The sequence below is a fragment of the Perognathus longimembris genome, chromosome 1 (assembly GCF_023159225.1).
Source record: "Perognathus longimembris pacificus isolate PPM17 chromosome 1, ASM2315922v1, whole genome shotgun sequence".
NCBI lineage: Eukaryota > Metazoa > Chordata > Mammalia > Rodentia > Heteromyidae > Perognathus > Perognathus longimembris.
In genome coordinates, this window is record NC_063161.1 from 161,979,796 (window position 1) to 162,000,014 (window position 20,219).

General features: G+C 65.3%; 3 protein-coding genes across 3 annotated transcripts in view; 2 read left to right on the forward strand and 1 right to left on the reverse strand.

Moving 5' to 3' along the window:
* Positions 1–3,468, reverse strand: part of Lcn15 (lipocalin 15) — a 12,399-nt gene extending 8,931 nt beyond the window's left edge. The window contains exons 1-6 of the mRNA XM_048352958.1: positions 3,334–3,468; positions 2,947–3,086; positions 2,682–2,752; positions 2,439–2,549; positions 1,835–1,936; positions 1,568–1,641 (exon numbers count right to left, since the gene is read on the reverse strand). Coding sequence (XP_048208915.1) covers positions 1,568–1,641; positions 1,835–1,936; positions 2,439–2,549; positions 2,682–2,752; positions 2,947–3,086; positions 3,334–3,429 — 594 coding nt within the window. The 5' untranslated portion in view covers positions 3,430–3,468. The remainder of the gene's footprint in view (positions 1–1,567; positions 1,642–1,834; positions 1,937–2,438; positions 2,550–2,681; positions 2,753–2,946; positions 3,087–3,333) is intronic.
* Positions 3,469–7,731: 4,263 nt separating this feature from the next.
* On the forward strand, positions 7,732–9,404 carry Tmem141 (transmembrane protein 141). The gene is made up of 5 exons (XM_048352971.1): positions 7,732–7,828; positions 8,061–8,127; positions 8,251–8,334; positions 8,573–8,680; positions 9,029–9,404. Exons 1-5 carry the CDS (start codon positions 7,775–7,777, stop codon positions 9,040–9,042), a joined length of 327 nt encoding a protein of 108 aa, XP_048208928.1. The 5' UTR covers positions 7,732–7,774; the 3' UTR covers positions 9,043–9,404.
* A 1,899-nt stretch (positions 9,405–11,303) lies between these two features.
* Ccdc183 (coiled-coil domain containing 183) lies at positions 11,304–19,821 on the forward strand. The gene is made up of 14 exons (XM_048352983.1): positions 11,304–11,373; positions 11,909–12,030; positions 12,381–12,458; positions 12,563–12,730; positions 13,201–13,305; positions 15,521–15,643; positions 16,963–17,088; positions 17,185–17,239; positions 17,549–17,649; positions 18,261–18,421; positions 18,641–18,809; positions 18,890–18,997; positions 19,078–19,174; positions 19,703–19,821. Exons 1-14 carry the CDS (start codon positions 11,304–11,306, stop codon positions 19,819–19,821), a joined length of 1,602 nt encoding a protein of 533 aa, XP_048208940.1.
* The last annotated feature ends 398 nt before the right edge of the window (positions 19,822–20,219 follow it).

A 20,219-nucleotide genomic window follows, 5' to 3' on the forward strand; every position in this document is an offset into this window, starting at 1 on the left:
GGTTTTAAGTCACAGCCCAGCTCCTTCCCCTGATCTGAGACGCGAGGAGGCCGCGGGCTTCCCGGGCCCGCGTGCGGCGGGTGGCCGGCCAGTGGAGGGACGCCAGGGCGGACTGGCCCACCGCCAGGACTCCAGCACGTGCCGAGATTGAAGTGGGGCGCGAGGCAGACGGCACGCCGGCCCGGATCCCCACTCTCCAGCTCCGGGCCCTCAGCAAAGCCCCGGGGACACAGAGTGCCTCAGTTTCCCCACAGGCCCTATGACCCTGAGTGATGCTCGGGCCAGGCTTGGCTTCAGCCTCCTGCCCCCCCAAACCAGAAGAACCTCAAGGGGCTAGGGTCCCTTTCACACCTACCTCCCTGCCTCAGTCTCCCCAGCAGTGTTGGGGTCAAGACAAGGCCGGTTACCTGCACGAGGACAAAAGGCTGCAAGGCTGCAGAATGTGTTTATTGGGTGGGAGGCAGCTCCTGGGGGCTGGAGGAGGTTGTGGGAGGCCGAGGGGGTTCGGGTAGAGGCCCCAGGGCGAGGGCCTCACTCCGCGCGGGGGGTGGTGAGGTTGACGGCTCCCGGCTCGCCCTGCACAGAAGAGGTGCGGATGTGGCGTCCGCCCCGGGCCTAGGCGCGTGCCGCTCCCCACGGCTGGCCGTGGTGGCCCCCGACCACCACGCGCGGGGCCAGGGAGCTAGCCTGCCACCCGGACCTCCGCAAACACCCACCCTGCGGGGCCCACCGTCGCACCGGTGCCGCCCCTCCCCGCCCCCGGGGGCCCCGGGCGCCGGCGCCCTGCTGAGCCCCTCAGCCTTGATGGGCAGCAACCCCCCCCCCCAGCTCCGCCCAGCCCCGGGGAAAGGAGCCAAGGCCACAGTGGGGTAATCGGGCATCGATTCCCACCCCACCCCCACATTTCCAAAGCCACCATGACGGAGACTTGGGTTCCGAGTTGTTCAGACCTATGGAAAGTTAAGGCAGAGCCCCCAGGAGCTCGGGGGGGCGGTCCAGGAGCGGGGAGACCCACGAGCCAACCCCAAGCTGGCCAGGAAGGAGACAGCGCGTGGCAAGGGTGGGACGCGAGACCAAGCCTGGGGCAGGCCGCGGAAACATCGGGAGGAACGCCAAGCCTCCCCCACCGCGCTGGGACAGGAGAGGAGGGCGCGGGCCCCTCGGGACGGGACGCTGGTGACGGCACACCTCGCCCACCGCCGTGGTTCCCTGTGACTCTTCAAGTTTCTGGGGTGGTCGGGGCGAAGGACCCCAACAGCTTTCTGGTCTCCCTGCCATCTTGCCTGCCCCAGGATTCCAGGACCCCAGGCCCGAGCACCCCAGTGGGTAGGAAGCCCGGAGAGGCAGAGCTGGTCCCGGGGACTTCCGGAACCTTCTGCCTGCAGATGGATGCCCCAGCCTCTGACCTCTGACCCCAGGAGTGAGGAAGGACTCCTTTGAAAGCAGGGCAGGCTTCCAGGGGGCGACGGGAGGGGCTTGCCAGGCAGAAGGGGGGGGCCGCTCCCCAGCAGATGCCAGCGGGAGGGGCTGAGGGCCGGGCACTGCCCACACGGGACGCCAAGCTCACCGCGCCCTCCTGGGTGGGGGTGGCGTCCGTCTCTGGGGGTGCCGGGGTGCCTCCGTGCCCGGGGGAGCACATGTCTGTGGGAGGAAGACACGGCTGTGCTGCCCGCTGCCCCCAGCCCTGGGCCTGGGCCCCCTGGCAGCTCAGCCGTCCCCCCAGGAAAGGAAGGACCCCCCCCCACCTGCCCAAGGCCCTGCCCGGGCTGTGCCGGGGAGGGAGGGGCTGAGAGCAGGCCCCAGGGGAGAAGGGCGGCGGGACCTGACCACACACCTGACTTGGGCAGCAGGGCCACCATGAAGTCCTGCAGCCCCACGGTCGGGTAGAAGCTGCGGAAGGCGCTCAGGGCCTTGGGGGCTGGGTCTCGAGTGCGGCCTGGGGCGGGGGGCAGAGCGGAGGGTCCCAGGTTCTGGGCTGGGTCCTCGCTCCCCCAGGGCTGCAGCGCGGCCACCCCCTCAGGCGGCAGGCTGGGCGGCGGCACGCCATCCCCAGGACCTCCCGGTCCCCGAGGCCCCCATTGCCTTGTTGCCCCGCCCCTTTTCCTGAAGCTTCCACCCCAGCCCCCAGGGGCCGCTTGGTCCTGGAAAGTTCAAGAAGCCGCTCCAGCAGGGAGGCTGGCCAGGAACAGAGTGTCCGCCCCAGAGAAGGGGAAACGCGGCAGTGACGGTGGTGTGTGTCCCAGAGGGACCCCTCCCCAACCCAGGCCTGAGGGGGCCCCTGCACCCCCAGTCCTTGCTAGATCCAGACTAGCCCAGACGGATGATTGGGGGCGGGAGGGGGGAGGGAGGGGAGGGGAGAGGGGCAGTCTCCACAGTAGCTGGGCAGGGGGAGGGGGAGGGGGCGGAAGGGAGGGCCGGGGCCGGGGGAGGGCACTCACTGTAGAGCTGCACCATGGTGCTGAGGGCCCCCACCAGCTCCTTGTAGATGTAGACCACCGCGAAGGTGCTGTAGTCCGTGTCCGCCACGCGCACGTCCAGGTAGTGCAAGGCTAGGGGGCAGGTGAAGACGCGGCCAGGGCTTCCACCCACCCACGAGCCAAGCCCAGACCCCGGGGAGGGGGGGAGGGTCTCCCAGAGAAGGGCAGCCCCTCACCCCCCCCCAGGGGCAGCCCAGGACCCACCTGGGACGCGGAAGTGCCCCTCGGAGGCCACCTTCAGGTAGATGGCATCCACCTGGCTGCAGCCTTCCGCCCTGGGGAGGCACAGCCAGAGGTGACGCACACACGCGTGCACGCACACGCACACGCACACAGAGAGACACACGCAGACACCCACATGCACACACTCTCTCTCTGGGCTCCTTCCGCCCTGGGGAGGCACAGCCAGCGGTGAAACGTATTCTCTCTCTCTCTCCCTCTCTCTCTCCCCCCCCACCCCAGGACTCACCACGGGAACTCCATGTGGGCGCTGAGGTCACCCTCCGCCGTGGCATTGATGGCACTGGTGAACATCAGCAGATGGTCCTTCTTGGCCAGGAAGAGCTGGCAGTCGGAAGCCACGGCCACCACATACCAGAGGCCTGAGAACTGCGGGGGGGGGGGGGGGGCTCTGTGACCCAGCCAGGCCGGCGGCCGACGCGGGGCGCCTCCCCCGGGGACCCCCGAGGACCCCCAGGCCAAGCCCAGCGGCGAGGTGGGTGCGCAAGGTCTTCCCCGGCCCAGCCGTGACTCGCCGTGTCTCCTGGGGTCAGGCAGACGCGGGGCTGACGCCTCCCCCAGCCGGGCCCACCCAGCCCGGCACCGGGCTCCACCCTCCCCGCACAAAGCCCAGCACCTTTGGGGCACTGAAGTCTGGCTGCACCAAGACCTCCGCCTGAGCCGCACACACCCAGACCAGCACCAGGAGCCTGCGGGGCAGGACCGGCCCCATCCCCGCTCCTGTGCGCCAGCTCCAGCAGCCCCAGACTCCAAGCCCTTCGCTTTATAGCCCAGCACCGGGCTCCCCCAAGGGCAGGTGGGGGAGGAAGCAGAAGTCGCCTTGGACACCCAGGCCTGCTTTGTCCATTGTTTGGCACAATCACTCAAGTGTCCCCCTGACCCCAGGGGTCACTTCCTGGAGGGCTCAGCCAGCCAGGCTCTCCCCCCCCCCGCCCCCCACTGGCCTGAGGATTTGCCCTCAGCCCCACTGGGCATGCCCCCATCGCTGGGCAGCACGGCTGCCTGCGGAGCCATGGCAGGACAAACCTGGGCAGCACTGACCACCCAGGGCCTTGGGTGCTGCCGAGAAGGCAAGCCTGGGCTGCTCTGGCCAGCAGCCCCCACCCAGGGCCCGGGGTGCCCAGGAGTTCCGCTCTCCCCCCCTCCCCCTCAACTGGGAGCTGGGGTCATCACTGGCCAGGCTTCTGCCCCTCGTCCGGGGCCCGGCTCTGCATCCGTCCAGCTGCAAAGCCTCTGGGCCTCCGCCCTCCAGCCTCCACCGCCCCCACGCAGCCTCCAGCGGCTCCCCTGCGTGCGTGTGTGCGGGCGGGCCTGGGCGGCGGGGCTGGGCGGTCCTGAGCCAGGATTATGGCTATCGGAAGCCGCCTTATCTCCAGTTTCGGAAGTGTACCCCTGGGAATGACGCCAGCAAGGCGCCAGGTCTGGAAGAGGCTAGAGTGGGGGAAGGACTTCCCCGGTAATCTCTGCGTCCCCACGGAACCCCCAGGGACCCTAGTCCAGAAACAACACGTGGCCCTGGGCACAACTCCCAGACCTGCTGGGTGGGCACTGGGAGGCCACACTCCAAGCCCTCCAGGGTTGACGGGACACTGGGAAGAAAGAAACACGCACCTCCTCACCCCCCAGCAGGGAGGGACGGAGCCCAGGGCTGGCTCCTCAGGTGCCCGGTCCCTGCCAGCCTTACAAGGTCACGGGTAGAAGGCAGAGAGAGCTTTCCAGGAAGATATTTACAAAACACAGTCTGATGAGAGACTCAGGCCAGAATCTATGAAGAACTCTCCTAACTCAGTCATAGAGAGGAAGGGAGGGAGGGAGGGAGGGAGGGAGGGAGGGAGGGAGGGAGGGAGGGAGGGAGGGCGGGCAACCCAATCACACATTTAAAAAAGCCAAAGTGTGCAGACATCTCGCCAAAGCAATCGTGTGGGAAAGGGAAGCCACTCACGGTCGCGCACTGGCAGCAGGCTTGAAACCATTTTCAGGGGCCAGCCACACCCGTCAGAATACAATGGCCGGAGCTTTTATAATGAAGCGCTGCCAGTCCCCAGCGCCTGCGAGGACCCGGGGCAGCCGTGGGGGCGGCAGGCCCCGCGCTCCTGCCCATGGACACACTGCCCCCCGAAGCAGGCTGAGCCCCGGTTTGGGATCCTCTACCAGAAGTCTGCAGTGCTAGACCATTGCATGGCCGCCTCCGTGCCCCCACCGCCCCCCACAGTCCCGCGGCCGGAGAGAGCCGTGCAAAGCACCCACCCACCTGGTACGTAAAATCTCTGGAAACCACGTGGTCAGCTGGGAGCCAGGGGCCCACGCCTGTCATCCTAGCCACTCAGGAGGCTGAGAGCTGAGGCTCGCTCGACGATGCCAGCTCCGGCCGACAAATCCAAGAGACGCTTGTGCCCAATCAACCAGCAAAAAGGCAGACGTGGACTTGTGACTCAACCGGTTGAGGGCCAGCCTTGAGCGAAAGAGCCGATCAGAAGCACAAGACCTTGAGTTCAAACCTCAGCGCCTGCGCCGGCGTTCATGCACGCGCACGCACACGTACACGCACGCACGCACGCACCCACACTCACCACCCCCCCAGGCCTCCCTGCATCTTGCGTACACCCTCCAGCCCACCAGCCCTCTGCCACTTCCTGAACCCCCTTCCCATCTCCTCAGGGTCTTCTGTTCCCCGGGCCCCCTCTCCACCCCCCACCCCCCACCCCCCGCAGCAGGCTCCCAGCCCCAGCCCCACTCCGCCCAGCACCCACTGGTGGGACCTAGGGTTGTTTCCTGGGCCGGTGTGCGGCCTATCCCCGGTACACAGGCGTCCTGAGGGCGGCACCTGAGCTTGCTGCGTGCGCTTCCATTTCCCCAGCCCCACCACCCGGTCTGGCACGTGCAGAGTGCTCCGTCCACACACGAGGGATGGATGGGCGGCGGGCGCACGGTCACGCGGACCCCGTAGAGGCAGCCGGGAGCCTCTGGAGCAGGGCGGCGGTTTGCAGCGAGGCTGGGCTTGTGTGGCAGCCTCCGGCCTGCTTGGCCCATGGTTGCAGCCGGACTCCAGGCCTCCGGGCGGCAGTGTCAGCCAGGTCCGCCCGCCCGCCCGCCCCCAGGGTCCAGCACAGGGCCTTCGCACCAGGTGTCGGCACGGCTCCATCGAGTCCCGTGGCACCTGAAGGGCACCACGGGCCAACGCATACCCTGTGGGCTGGCAGGGAGGGACACCCCCAGGCCAGGGGTGGGCAGGGGTGGGAGCGAGACAGGAACCCCTGGTGCAGCTGCTGTACCTGAAATGACCCCAGGATGGCACCAAAGGCCCACCCCCTGGGAGGGTGGGGAGGGAGTCCTGCCCACTGCCCCTCCGCTCAGCTGGGAGAGGGGAACAAACCACCTGGCTCAGCCGCTCCAGATGTTCGAGAAGCAGAGACTGGGGGAGAGCAGTTCCAGGCCAGTCCTGCAATGTTCCTGTCTGAAACTCCATCTCAGCCGATAGGGAAGCAGGGCTGTGCACTGTCGCCGCAAGCCCCGGGAGGAACAGCCGCTGGACGGGGTGGGGAAGCGCATCCTTCCAGCTAAGAAGGGAAGCGCAGGCGGGGACTGAGGACTGCAGTCCAGCCCAGGCCCGGGGAAAGAGCGAAACTCTCTCTTGAAAACAATCTGTAAAATGAGGATGGCTCAAATAGTAGGGTGTCTGCTTAGCAAGCACGAAGGCCTGAGCGCAAACCACGGTGCCACCACACACACACCCCAAAAAACGCTTTTTGTGCTTTTATGCATATTCCAACTCATCTGCCCATGGGTATGTCTTGCTCCTTGACATAACCACTTGGGGTTGGGGATATGGCTTATTGGTAGAGTGTTTGCCTCGGATACATGAAGCCCTGGGTTCGATTCCCAAGCACCACATAGATAGAAAATGGCCAGAGTGGTGCTGTGGCTCAAGTGGCAGAGTGCTAGCCTTGAGCAAAAAAGAAGCCAGGGACAGTGCTCAGGCCCTGAGTCCAAGCCCCAGGACTGGAAAAAAAAAAAAGACATAACCACTTTTCTATAAGTGACTCAGTTTGCCATGGGGAGCGCCATCCAGGGACAGTCTGCAGAGGGGTGGCTAGCTCTGGTACAGAGTTCAGGTGCAGTGATTCCTGTTCTTTTCCACCCAGACGAGAAAGCAAAATTCAAGGAGACAAGGACAATCGCCAGAGGTCACCCAGCAAGTAAGGGCCCTCAGGAGGTGGAGACCCTGCCTGGTTCTAACCTTAGCCCCGCGTGCCAGCCTGGCGCCAGCAGCCTCCCCCCGCCCCGCACCCCGCTGGAGGGCAGGGGAGGGGCGCCCTGGGTACCACCACCAGCCTGGCACGGGGCCTTCTGGGGAGCTCTGGACACAGGGCTGCCAGCGTCCGGCAGAGGGCACGGGGGCTGGGCAGCCCGGCCTGGGACTCCCGCGGCCACAACATCCCCGGGGTGGGTCCCCACCTGGGGTGATCACTACCGAGCCACACACAGCCTCCTAGCCACGCCCACTGGTCGGGCGGGGGGCTCCCCACCCCCCAGGTGACCAGGCACAGACTGGAGGCCGCCCAGGCCCCGCGGGAGGGGAGGCTCACCCCTCCACCACCGGGGCTCCGGGCTGGGCTGGGTGCCCGGAGAGCGCCCGCCCTGGCCGTAGCCCCGCCCCTACCGGCCCCCTTCGTAGCCCTGCCCCGGCCCCGCCCCTCTACCGGCTCCCGCCGCGGCCCCGCCGCCCCACCGCCGGCCCTCTACCGGCTCCCCTCGTAGCCCCGCCCTCCGCCGGCTCCCCTCGTAGCCCCGCCCTCTGCCGGCTCCCCTCGTAGCCCCGCCCTCTGCCGGCTCCCCTCGTAGCCCCGCCCTCTACCGGCTCCCCTCGTAGCCCCGCCCTCCGCCGGCTCCCCTCGTAGCCCCGCCCTCCACGGCTCCCCTCGTAGCCCCGCCCTCTGCCGGCTCCCCTCGTAGCCCCGCCCTCTGCCGGCTCCCCTCGTAGCCCCGCCCTCCGCCGGCTCCCTTCGCAGCCCCGCCCCGGCCCCGCACGGGCGTCCCGCCCCCTCGAGTCGCCCGCCATGGTGACCCTGGGACTGTCCCGCGTGGATGACGCCGTGGCCGCCAAGCACCCGGTGAGGTGGTCACGGTCGGGCTGGTACCGGAGCCGTAGGCCTCCGAAGCTGACCTGCGGGCGGGGCCCAGGCTGGGAGCAGGGGCGGCGGGGCCGCTCCCGCCCGGGGTAGGGTCGGGACACCGGGGGGGGGGGGATGGGGGGGGCCGGGCCCCCATGCGCGGGGCGGGGCGGGGGGGGGCGGCGAGGGAACGTGGAGGGGGGAGCTGAGCCTCGGCCTCTGCCCCGGCCAGGGACTCGGGGAGTACGCCGCGTGCCAGTCCGGCGCCTTCGTGAAGGGCGTGTTCGCCCTGGTCTCAGGTAGGCCGGGCCCGCCCCGCCCTCCCCCGGCTCCCCCGCAGGGGCCCCCACCTGAGTCCCCGGTGCACCGGCGGTCCCGTCAGCCCAGGCGCGCGCTGACCCGGCCGCCCGGGCTCTCGGCAGGCACCGGCGCGGCCCTCGGCCTGCAGATGTTCATCCAGAGGCGGTTCCCCTACCCGCTGCGCTGGAGCCTGCTGGCGGCCGCAGGTGGGTTCTCCAGGGGCGAGGGGGCGCCTGGGCCTGGAAACGCACCCAAGTTGCCCCGGGTGAGACGGGCTCCTTAGCAAGAGTGGAATGCCTCTGGCACGGGACCCCCATTTTCATAAGGCCCCTGTGGAAGCCCACCCCCCCAACCCTTCTCAGGAATAGCCTGCACCCTGTTTCCTTTCTAAGAGGTGCAAGGCTGAAGCTGGGGCCACCACCCTTCTGCTTCCTTGTCCCCCAGTTGCTGGTTCTGTGGCAAGTTATGGGGTGACGAGAGTGGAGACCCAGAAATGCAGCAACCTCTGGCTCTTCCTGGAGACAGGGCAGCTCCCCCAGGACAGTAGCACGGGTGAGTGGTGTGGGGGGAGGAGCAGCTGAGGCTGTGGCTGGAATTGGGGGGCGGCGGCAGGCTTCCCACCTGTGTGCTTCCTTGGTGAGGGGCTGCAGCTGGAAGTGGGCGCAACGGAGCGTCCCACAGAGATGGAGGGGATCAGAGCAACTTCAGGACAGAGGGAAGAAGGCAGCGTGAGGAGTGCGGGCGGGGACCATGTGAGCATGCCAGGAAGAGTGCCCGGGACCCGGAGACCATGCCTCCGGTCCCCAGCTGCAGGACCTCAGGCACCCCTGCCAGGATGAACGGGAGGCAGGGGCTCTGAGCGAGCATGGACACAGCCCTGGCCCTCTTTGCCTTTTCCAGAGAGCCGCAGCTAGGCGAACTGCAGCTGAGGTGTGGAGGCTCCGGGACCGCGGCAGTCCTGAAACACAGCCCTCCACGCCCCCAGCTCCAGGCCGGCCCACCCTGCCTCACAGAGGCCTTGCCCCGCCCAGGGGCCCTGCGTAGCCGAACAGGTGTGCGGCCCGATCTGCCACACCTGCCACCTGCCAGGAAGTCGGCTTAGAAAGGGTGGTGGATCTCCACTCCCTGAGGACGTGAGTCCGGGACCCGTGTCCGGCAGCAGCCTCGCTGGGCTTCCCCAGACCCCGCGTGGGGCAGAGGAGACTTCCGCACGCCCCAGGAGCTCGGGGTCCTTTCGGGCCTCGGGGGGCGTTGGGTGCTGGGGATGTGGTTAATAAATGGCATCCTTTCTCCTGAGTGATGACGTCATCGAGTGGTGGTGTTTGCCTGGCACATACGGAACCCTGGGCTCAATCCCCAGTCCTGGAAACAAGAGGGAGGGGGGGGGCATTTGGGCTCAAGGGCCACGTCTGGTGATGACCGTCTTGCTGACCGAGTCCACACAAAGAGACACACGTCTCTGGTCCTCCCTCTCCCTCAGAGTGACTTTAACCTATGACTCCATTGCTGACCATGGCTTTAGTGCATGACTTTATCTAATCCTAATCACCTCCCGGCAGCCCCACATCTATAATCACCATAATCAATTGTGTTTATTTATGTTTAATAAGCGATCAGACTGCATGGTGATTAAACCCCTCCGTCAGCCATACACACCGTGGTGGCGTGGGAAGCTGGAGGGCTCAGCAACCCAGACTCCTCTCAGCCTGTTCCCTCCCTCCACGGCTCCCGTTCCCAAAACCACCTCGCGGTTCCAGGTGGCTGCAGCAACTCCGTCCATTGCCTTCCTCTCATCTAATGATAGGAAGGAGGAAGACGCCGCACCCACCACTTGTTTACATACTGCTAGGCCGGACCGGCCACTGCTGAGAGCACCTGGCGAGGTGTCCTTGCCTGCCCAGCCGTGTGTCCCACCCAAATTCAGGAGCTCTAATTCTGAGGAAGAGCCAGCCAACGTGGGGCGAGTGCGGCCAGGCTCTTCCTCAGCCACGCACCAAGCGGGGCCCCCCAACACTGGGGACGTGACACGAGCAGACGATGCTGACGGTGGGTCCAGGCCCGGAGAGAGCAGGGGATGAATCTGGGGGTTTACGCTGGACTAGAAAGGGAGCGGAAACGCAAAGGATCCACGTGAGAAGTCAGAGGAAGGTGAGCACTACACGTGCCCGGCATCACGCACACTGGGGTCTCACCGTGTTCCCCCAACTTCTTAAGCTGAAGTCCTAGCCTCTAGGACTTGGGAGGATGACTGAACCTTTAAGGGGTGATTAGAGTTAAGTGAGGTCACAGGAGTGGCTAATCCAATCTTAGTGGTGTCCTTAGAAGAGGTCAGGACAAAGGCCCCGTGGGCCCGCGGTGGGGATGGGGAGACGGTGTGTGCACACCACAGGGAGAAGCTGGCGTGCGTGCCACGGGGCGGGGATGGGGCGTGCTCACACCGCGGGGAGCAAGGAGACAGGGGAGCGAGGAGAAGGCGGCTCGTCCCCCCCGCGGGGAACGGGGCGCAGCTGGTGTGTTCGCACCGTGGGGCGCAGGGAGAGGCGGGCCCTCCCCGCCCTGGCCTCAGCCCTCCCTCCGTTTCCTGCGGCCCGTGCTCCTAGGGAAGCAGCAGGGCGGAGGTGTGCGTGGCACAGACCCCACGCGGAGTAAGTAGCTTCTGAGCCCAGCCCGGGGTCTGGGGGAGGTGGGGAGGGGGGGGGACGCAGCAAAGCTCGGGACCTGGAAGAGGCGGAGCCGTGAGGGGCGGAAGCTGGAGGGGCCGAACGGGCCGTTCCGGGCATGGCCTCTCTGTGGGCCTGGGGACGGGAGGGGCCCGGAGACGGGAGGGGCCCGGAGACGGGAGGGGCCCGGAAAGGCCCAGGGGTGTGGGCGTGGCGTGGTGTGCCCAACCATCACAGGTCACCCAGCACCCCAAGGGGCACCTGAGAACCAGAAGGGTTTCTGAGCAGCAAGCGGCCACCACAGGGTTCATTTCCGTTACAGTCAGCACCCAGGGGGAGCCAGAGGCTGCTGGGCAGCTGAGTTCCAAGGTTCCCTGGGCATTAAGAACACAACACTGTCCCCGTCACAATGGGCCCACATTCCAGAGACAATCTGAATGTCAGCTGGGTTGAGCAGGCAACCCACCGAGGAGGTGAAAGGGGCACAGGGCCCGAGGAATCCCCCGGGGCCCGCCATGAAGGTGCACGGCGAGGCAGAGGTGGAGGGAGAAATACAGGAGCTGAGGACCATCACTCGGCTCCAGGGTGAGCCCGCACCGGGGACCCTGCAGTGGCCCACCTAGCGGGCACGGAGTCCGGGGCGGGTTGGCTTCTCTCGGTGGCGGTGCTGGGGGAACTCAGAACCTCGAGCGTACTAGGCAAGCACTCTAGCACTGGCCTCCATCCACAGACGTTTCCATTGCTTTGATACAAACCCATACAGGGCAATTGGCCATGCCACTGCCCCCCTCCTCCAGGGCTGGGGCACGGAGAGGGCCCGGGGAGGAAGAGGCTTCAGGGCTATTCATGAGCAAAGACACAATATAGGCCTGAGGGCGCAGGAAGGGACGGGCCTGCTTCTGCAGACGGCAGCTCTGACGGAGACAAAGGCCCACGCGGGCCTTGGCTCGGCCCCTCCTCTGCCCAGCTCTGGCGCCCCGAGCTCTGCGGCTCACCCCCGCGGAACAGGGCAGCCGGCGCCCCAGGGCAGGAGGACGGGCCCCCAGCAGTCTCCCTGGGCCTGTTCCCTGCACCGGCGGCTCACAGTCAGGCGCCCCCCTTTCCCCTCTGCGGCCCACAGAGCAATGTCGGTCACTCCAGATCCAAGGGATGAAGGAGAAGGTGGCACAGAACAAGACGACGCTGGCCCTGATGCGCAACACCATCCGGGAGAGCACGCAGGACTGGGTTTTCGCCAAGAAGGTGCGAGGGCTGCGCCCCTCCTCCAGGCTGGGGTGGGGGCGGCCCGGGCCTCACACACACAGACCACGCCCCCACCCCCAGCGAGAATGGAGGGGGGGCCTCGGCCAGGACCCGCTCCCGGGCCGGGCCGCCTCCCCAGCCCCCCCCCCCCCCCCCCCGCAGCTCCGGGCATCCGTGGGCCCTCGGGCGCGGCCAGCTCTTCCTCCTCCTGGGGACCGTCTCCTGCAGTCCCATCCCGCAAGCCCTAGGCCCCGGGGGGCCCGGGGGGCCTCGGGGACCCCATAGTGCGGGAAGAGGAGGCCTTTGGAGGAGCCTGGAGGGCTGTGGGCTCAGCCCCGGTCGCTCCGCAGTTCGACGAGCGGGCCATCGCCAAGGTCTGCAGCAAGGACACGGCCATGAGGCTGGCGCACCGGAACGACACGGTGGAGGTGCGGGGGGGGGGGGGGGGGGGTGTTCCCACCCCATGGCGGGGGAGGGGGACGAGCGCCACCGTCCCCGCGCCCACCGCCCCCCCGCCCCGCCTCGCACCCAGGGGGTGCAGGACAAGCTGCGGAAGTACATCTTCGACCGCGTGAACGCACACAACGTGCTGATCCACCTGGTGCGGGGGCGCGGGCAGAAGCTGGAGAGCCTGAAGCTGGAGCTGGACCAGCTGCAGAGCCAGTCGGAAGCCAGCAAGGAGGAGCTGCGGCTGCTGCAAGTGCGTGGGGCGGGGGGGGGGGGGGGGGGAGGGCTGGGCGGAGCCGGGGAGGGCGCCACCCAGGGCTTGCCAGGGAGCCCGTCAGGGAAGCAAGACCCTCGCTCACAACCCTTTATACAACTACGTAAAGTTAGTCGCGCACACCGGCCCCGGTGGCTCGGTCTGTAATCCTCCCAGCCGCTCGGGAGGCTGAGATCTGAGGAGCGTGGCTCAGCCGGGGCAGGTAAATCCCCGAGACTCGTCCCCAAGCAATCGTGAAAAAGCCACAAGTGGAGCTGGAGGGGGAGAGCGCTAGCTGTGAGCAAAGAAGCTCGGGGACCATGTCTGGGCCCTGAGTTCAAGCCTGGGTAATCACGGTTAAGATCCTCTTGGAAGCGAGCCCGGGTCCCGGCGCCCTGGGGGCGGGGTCTGTGCTCTCCAGGCCGGGGGCCTCCTCCCCGAGCCCTGAACGAGTCTCCAGCCCACCCCAGGTCATCCGCCAGCTAGAGAACAACATCGAAAAGACAGTCATCAAGATCGCCACCAGCCACAACATCCGCGTGCTGTACGTGAACCTGCTGGACTACCTGAAGAGGGTGAGCCCTCGCGCGCGGGTTCCGGGAGCCCCGCCGGTGGAGGGGGGCGGGTGGCAGGGCTGAGCGTCCAGCGCGGGCAGAAAGACGTAGGCAGAGCTGCCCCTCGGCCCGCGGCTCCCCTCCGGGCCGCCGGCAGAGCAGGACCCCGGAGCAGGCGAAACGTTCTCACGCGCACTTCATCCTTGCTGCTCCAGATAGGGCGTGGTAGGGCGAGTCAGCATTGCTCACCCTCAAGGCTGGGCGTGGCGGCAACCTCAGCCTCCGGAGGCTAACAGTAGGAGACAGCGCGTTTAAGGCCAGCGTGGCTACCTAGCAAGGCTCTGTCTCGAAAACCAACGGCGGCCAGGCAGGCGGCTCGCGCCTGGCATCCTAGCTACTCAGGAGGCTGAGGCCTGAGGCTAGCAGTTCCAAGCCAGCCCAGGCAGGAAAGTCTGTGAGACTCTCATCTCCAACAAACTACTCAGGAAAAGCTGAGGTGGCGCTGTGGCGCGCGTGGTAGAGCGCTAGCCTTGAGCACAGAGGGGCTCAGGGACAGAGCTCGGGCCCCGAGTTCAAGCCCCAGGATTGGAAAAACAAACAACAAAAACAAAACCATCACCAACAGCAATAAGCAAACTTGGCACGCCTTGCACGGGTTAAGTAGGGCCTCTGAGAGTGAGAAGTGGACCGTGCTCCCCCCAAAGCCCCCTAACGTGCCGCAGGGCAGGCACGCACAGCTCACTGCCCACTGCCAACCCGGCCACCCTGCTCTCTGCACAGGACACGAGGGAGAACCAGGCAGGCTCTGCTCCCCTCCCACCCCACCCCTCCATGAGTTACAATGTGACAAGAACCCTTGCAGGAGGCTGAGGGAGGGTCAGCCCTCAGCCACCCCCACCCCCCCGCAGTGGAGAGCTGACAGGGGAGGATTGGAAGGGGGGCAGTGAGCTCAGAGCAGTGTGGCAGAAGAGGCGCGGGGAGAGAAGCCATGAGAGCTGAGGGCCTGGAGATGGACACACAGTCCCTGACGCCTTGCCCTGAGGAAGGACAGCATCCAGGCCCAGAGTTCAAGCGTCACAATGACAAAAAAAAAAAGGCAAATATTCAAATTACTAATAGGTACATTAAAGACTCCAATAGTAATCCCTTGGCTGTTGCTGCATCTGGCCCCCTGGGAAACACGCCACGTTCCATTCTCCCTCCATCCCCAGGGCAACCTTTTGGAAGAGCTGTGGAGTCCACTTTTCACAGATAAGGACACTCGGGGTGGATAATTAACATCCCCAAAGTGACATGGCTGGCAGGCTAGTCTCAGCCGCGGCCTTGAGCACTGCCTCTCTGACTCCTGGCCCAGGTTCTGGGCCCCGGCTCCACCTCAGAACCTGTGAGCCCCACTGGGCTTCAGAGATAGCCTTTCCTGGAGGTGGACACCATTTCCTCAGCACACCCACCCGCTGCTTCTTATTGTCTTCTTTTTGTGGTGGTGGCACCAGGGTTTGAACTCGGCCTCATGCGTGCTAAAGAGGCCCTCAGCCCATCGCTGTCTGTCTTAAAGTACCTCTGGGCTGGGTGCCAGTAATGAATCCTTACTGCTTAAGCTGAGACCTGGAGGATCATGGTTCAAAGCCAGCCTGGGCAAAAAGGTCTTCAAGACTCCATCTCTAATTAACCTGCAAAATACCAGACTGGAGACTTGGCTCGAGTGGTAGAGCACCAACATTGTGAGCAAAAACACTTGAGTTCAAGCCCCAATACTGGCACCCAAAAAAAAAAAAAAGGAAGGTTAAAGCTGGCACAGTGATTCACATCTATAATTCTAGTCGCTCAAGAGGCTGAGATGTGAGGATAATGGTTCAAAGCCAGCAAGGGCAGAAAAGTCTGCAAGGTGAGCATCAACTATGAGTGGAAAAAGCCAAGCAAGACCATGAAGCCTGAGCTCCAGGCCTGATGCCAGGATGAATGAATGAATGAATGAATGAACGCGTGTGTCTTTGTGCCGTTGGGCCTGGGCAGTGCGTGTCCCCTGGTCAGCACGGCCCAGCCCTCCCGGCACACTTCCTCTCACCTGCACTGTGCCTGGGCACTGGCTGGGCCCAGCCCTATCCCTGGACGCTCAAAGCCTGGCAGGGGGTGGGCACAGGGCACTCCGTGTAGGGCTGCTAGATAACAGGCGTGGGGTCAGAGAAGCTGGCACGGAGCGCGAGCCCTGTGCCCCCCGCCTTGCTGGCTCTCGCAGGTGCTGGCGGTGTACCCCAAGGAGCTGGACAAGCTGCAGAACCTGGTGGTTGACTACTGCACAGAACTGTCAGATATGACTGTCATGTCCCAAGATGCCATGATGATTACAGATGAGGTTAAGGTGAGCTCAGCTCCCAGGGCTGGGGATCCCAGGGCTCTCGAGTCTGACCGGCACAGGGCCCCCCTGGGCCCCCCCCCCGTCCCGCCCACACCACCTGCAGTCCAGGAAGCATCCAGCAATTGGCCCTGTCAGCTGCCCTGCCCACCCACTGGTCAGAGGAGTCTTGGACGCAGAAGCCAGGAGGTGGATGCAGCTGGGACTGGGTTCACCTAGCACCCCAGTCTGTGCCAAGGCTCCTTGGAGGCTCTGGGGAGCCAGCAAGGACTGGGCGGGGCACACACTGTCCTCCCAAAGTGGGCAGTGAAAGGGGTATGTCACATACCAGAGAATAGGCATGGGGGGCTGTCCAGGGTGCTGACCTTCCTACTCAAGAAGGTTCAGGGTAGCCTTCCTAGAAGGTAGTGCTTGAGTGGTCTCCTGCATCACTCCAGAGGCTACTCCAGAGGCTGAAATCTCAGGGTAGTGGTTCAAAGCCAGTCCTGGTAGGAAAATCCATGAGACGCTTCTCTCCAGTTAACCAGCAAAAAGCCAGAAGTGGAGCTGTGGCACAAGTGGTAGAGCACGAGGCTCTAGGGACAGCACCTAGGCCCTGTCCTGGTGTGTACACGCACACACACACTGGGACACACACAGAGGAACGGCCCAGCAAAGCCCACCGATAGCCAGAACTCAAGAGGAGAAGTCAGAAAGGCAAAGGCCACCGGGCTGTGAGGGGCGGAAGCACAGGAAGCAGCAGCATCCGACGGGGGCAGGGGTCCCCGGGTCTGGAGCCTCGGAGAGGCGGGGCACACACCACAGACCCACACTTCCGCGTGCTGCACCCAGACTGCAGACACTCGCAGGGGCCAGGGAAGAAACGCCGGCCGCTGGGGCAGGCTGGTCATGGAGCAGTGAAGGTCGCCCCAGTGATCTTTAGTGCCGGAGCCAGAGAGGAGGAGAGCAGTATCTCAGATGCAGACGCAAGGCGGGAGGAAGGATGACTTTGGTTTTAGCCACCAAAGCAGGATGCACTAAGAGAGGCCAGGGTTTGGGAGGCTGGGGAGGCGGGAAGTAGGAATAATGAATTTATACCTAGGCATGTCAAATCTCCTTTAATGGGTTCTGAGGTAGGCCTGGAGGCAGCAGAGGGCAGAGGACAGGAGGGCTGAGGGAACCTGAGCTGGAGAGAGAAAGCATAGGCAGGTGCCAGCCAAGAGTCCCAAAGAGGACGGCAGGAGGTGGTAGGAAGAAAGACGTGGCCAACAGCCTGGCGAGATGAAGACTGACACAGACCACTGCCTTGGCGAGACAGCACGCCCCCAGCCTCCCTGTGTCCCCAGAGGAACATGAGACAGAAGGAGGCGACCTTCATCGAGGAGCGGCGGGCCCGGGAGAACCGGCTCAACCAGCAGAAGAAGCTCATTGACAAGATCCACAGCAAGGAGGCCAGCGAGAAGTACCGCCGGGTGTGTCTCAGGCCAGAGCTGGGGGACACGTTCGGGGGGTACCCCGGCTGCTCCCGCAGCTCGGCTCACCACGCTCGCTCCCCGTTCTCCCACCAGGGCAACAGAGATTTGGACTTCTCCACCAATCTGATGAATGCGGAGACCCAGAAGGGTGAGTCTCCGCTCCTGCCCCAGCCAGGGTCTCCAGAGACTAGCTCTGGCCGACCACCCAGCCAGATCACCGTGAGGCCAGGTGTAACCTGTGGGCACCGAGGTAAGGGACACGGACAGCTCCTGCCTCGCCCCGACCGCCCCTCCAGAGGCTGGGAGCCCATGGCCCCGCTGAGGGGAGCAGGTGTCGGGGCGGGTGGCACTGAGGAGCTCCGGCATCCTGGGTGTCTTCCCAGTGACTGGGCATATACAGAGGTTTCTGGTGGCCGTCCCAGCCTGCAGACTGCCCCTTCCTCTCTGCTCTGCCCAGTGAAGAAAAAAGAAACGTCAGCAGGGGACATGGAATACCAGGCGGAAGTGACGGCCTTGGTAGAGAAGGTCAAGTCCACTGTGCAGTGCTCCCAAATCTGGGTAAGGCTCCTTGGCATTCCCAACACCACGAGGCACCCGGGGCCTGCAGACCCTCTGGAAAGGACAAAGACAGCTGAGCCCCCTCCCAACCCTGGGCATGCGGCGCCCAGGCCTTAGGGCCCAGAGCAGAAAACACACCCAGGACACCGCTGGCACATCCCAGCCCTTGTCGGGACCCAAAAGCCCCAATGGCAAGAGCACGGCCTTTACTTCCGCCTCTGCTTCCTTCCCACCCTTAGAGAGCCAAAGAAACAGCTGCTTCCTGCCAGCCCACTCACTCGCATCCTGGTAGCTTGTCATTTGGGGGCCTGGGGCTCCCACCCATGGCCTGACATGAGCCTGTCCATGATCAGACAAAGCAACTCAAGGGGCAGTGTCCGCTCCTCACCCTAGGTAGGTGTCTGACTCTCAGCCTGTCTCGAGGCTGCGGGCCCTGGCATACACAGGCACTACCCTTGGAACTGGCTCCTTAGTGCACCCCACTGGTCAACACCACGACTGAGCCCGGAGAACTGCACTAGCCACTGTATGCAACGCAAGAGAAACCAGAGCCGTGGGGCCGGGGCCACCTCTCAGGCCCACACCTGCTTCTCTCTGCCCGGACCGGTCAGGACATTGCGGGCCGCTTCCTGGCTCAGAAGAACACGGAAGAGAACCTGGAGCTCCAGATGGACGACTGCGAGGAGCGGCGGGCCCAGCTGGAGGCCCTGATGAAGAAGCTGGAGCTGGAGCAGGCGCTGCTCAAATTCCACCAGACACCCAGCTCCGTCAGGTACGCGGCTCCCGGGCCGCTGTGCCATCCTGCAGGCACCTGCGGGCAGCCGCGGCACGTTCACTGCCCACCGGCCCCTGTGTGGGCGGAGGAGCCCCAGGCCTGCACTCCCAGCTCCGAGCTCCCAAGCCACCAGCCAGGTGCTCAGGACCCGGCTCCCAGCCAGGCCGCCACAACCTCCCCAGGCCCTGGGCACTGTGTCACCCTTGCTCTCCACAGCTTTAAGTCCATTGAGAAGAAGATGAAGAACATGCTGGAAGAGGAAGAAGCAAGGCTCCAGGTAGCCACCAGAAACCTGACCAAGAGCCAACAGCTGCTGCTGACTATCCAGACAGGCATTGACAACCTCTACATTCGGCTCATCGGCATTGCTTTGCCGACTCCCCAGGTACCAGCCCTGGAGAGGAGCTACCGCAGGGTCCCTCTGGGGGTGCCGGAGGGGACATGAGCTCCTCTTCTGGCCTGCAGAAAGTAGTGCTCTCGGACGCCCTGGATGTGTATGGCAAGCTGGCCTACTGTGAGGGGAAGCTCACGTACCTGGCTGACCACCTGAAAACGATGACCATGACGAATGAGGTAGCCCTGGGCTGAGTGAGGGTGGGCACCCAGATAGCCCAGGTTCCCCCCTCCATGCTGACAGGAGCATGGGCTTGCAGGCCAACATAAAGGTGAAGGAGGCTCTGGAGTTGTCCACTCTGAAGGAGAAACACAACACCAGGATCACCTTTGAAGACTCGGAGGAGGATATGATAGGTGAGGCTCTGGGTGGGGACCCGGGTGGGAAGCACTGAGACAGAGGCTGGCTGCCCAGAGGGGCGGTGGGGGACAGCGCGAGCACTCTGTCTATCTGTCTATCTGATGCTGGTGCCGGGGCTTGCACTCAGGCCCTCGTGCTCTCGTTTTTTTGTTTCTGTTTTGCTGAGAGCTGGTGCTCTAGCCCTGAGCCATGTCTCCAGGCAGGGCTTTGGGAGGTGACTTAGTGCCGGCACGGGGAGGCCAGGGCCACTGAAGGAACTGGCTGATTTCTGGGGAGCAGATCCAGGGCAGTGGGGGAGTTTTGGGGTGTGGATCATTCCCCAGTACCTCGTACCTGGCCCCCCGGGCGAGCTGGGGGCCGGCGGGGAAGGGCTGGCCTGCTGGGGGGGAGGGCCGGGAAGCGGCCTGGGGGAGGGCGGGCCTGGGACCGCGGCCCGGCCGACGGACGGACGGACGGACGCACGGACGGGCGCACGCACGCACGCACGCACGCACGCACGCGCGCCCTTCCCTCCCGCTGGGCAGAGTCCTTCCAGTTTGACGAGGTGGACGTGAGCTACGTCCCGTCGAGGATGGAGATCAAGAAGCAGGGCCAGCAGCTGATCGAGGGGAAGCTCAAGCTGTCCAAGAAGAAGAAGAAGTAGCGGCGCCCGCGCCTCGTTCCGCCAATAAACATGTTTTTCCTTTTCCTTTCTCCCCCCTCCCCCCCCCCGGCCCTCGAGGGGCCCCCGGCGAGAACTCGGCCGAGCGAGGCGGGGCGGTGGGGATGAGGGTCGGGTAGGGAGGCGCCGCCCCGGAACGCGCGGGGTGGGGGGGGGCGGGGGGAGAGCGGGCCGGCCCCGCGCATGCGCGGCCGAGCGAGGCGGGGCGGTGGGGGTGAGGGTCGGGTAGGGAGGCGCCGCCCCGGAACCCGCGGGGTGGGAGGGGCGGGGGGAGAGCGGGCCGGCCCCGCGCATGCGCGGCCGAGCGAGGCGGGGCGGTGGGGGTGAGGGTCGGGTAGGGAGGCGCCGCCCCGGAACGCGCGGGGTGGGGGTGGGGGGGG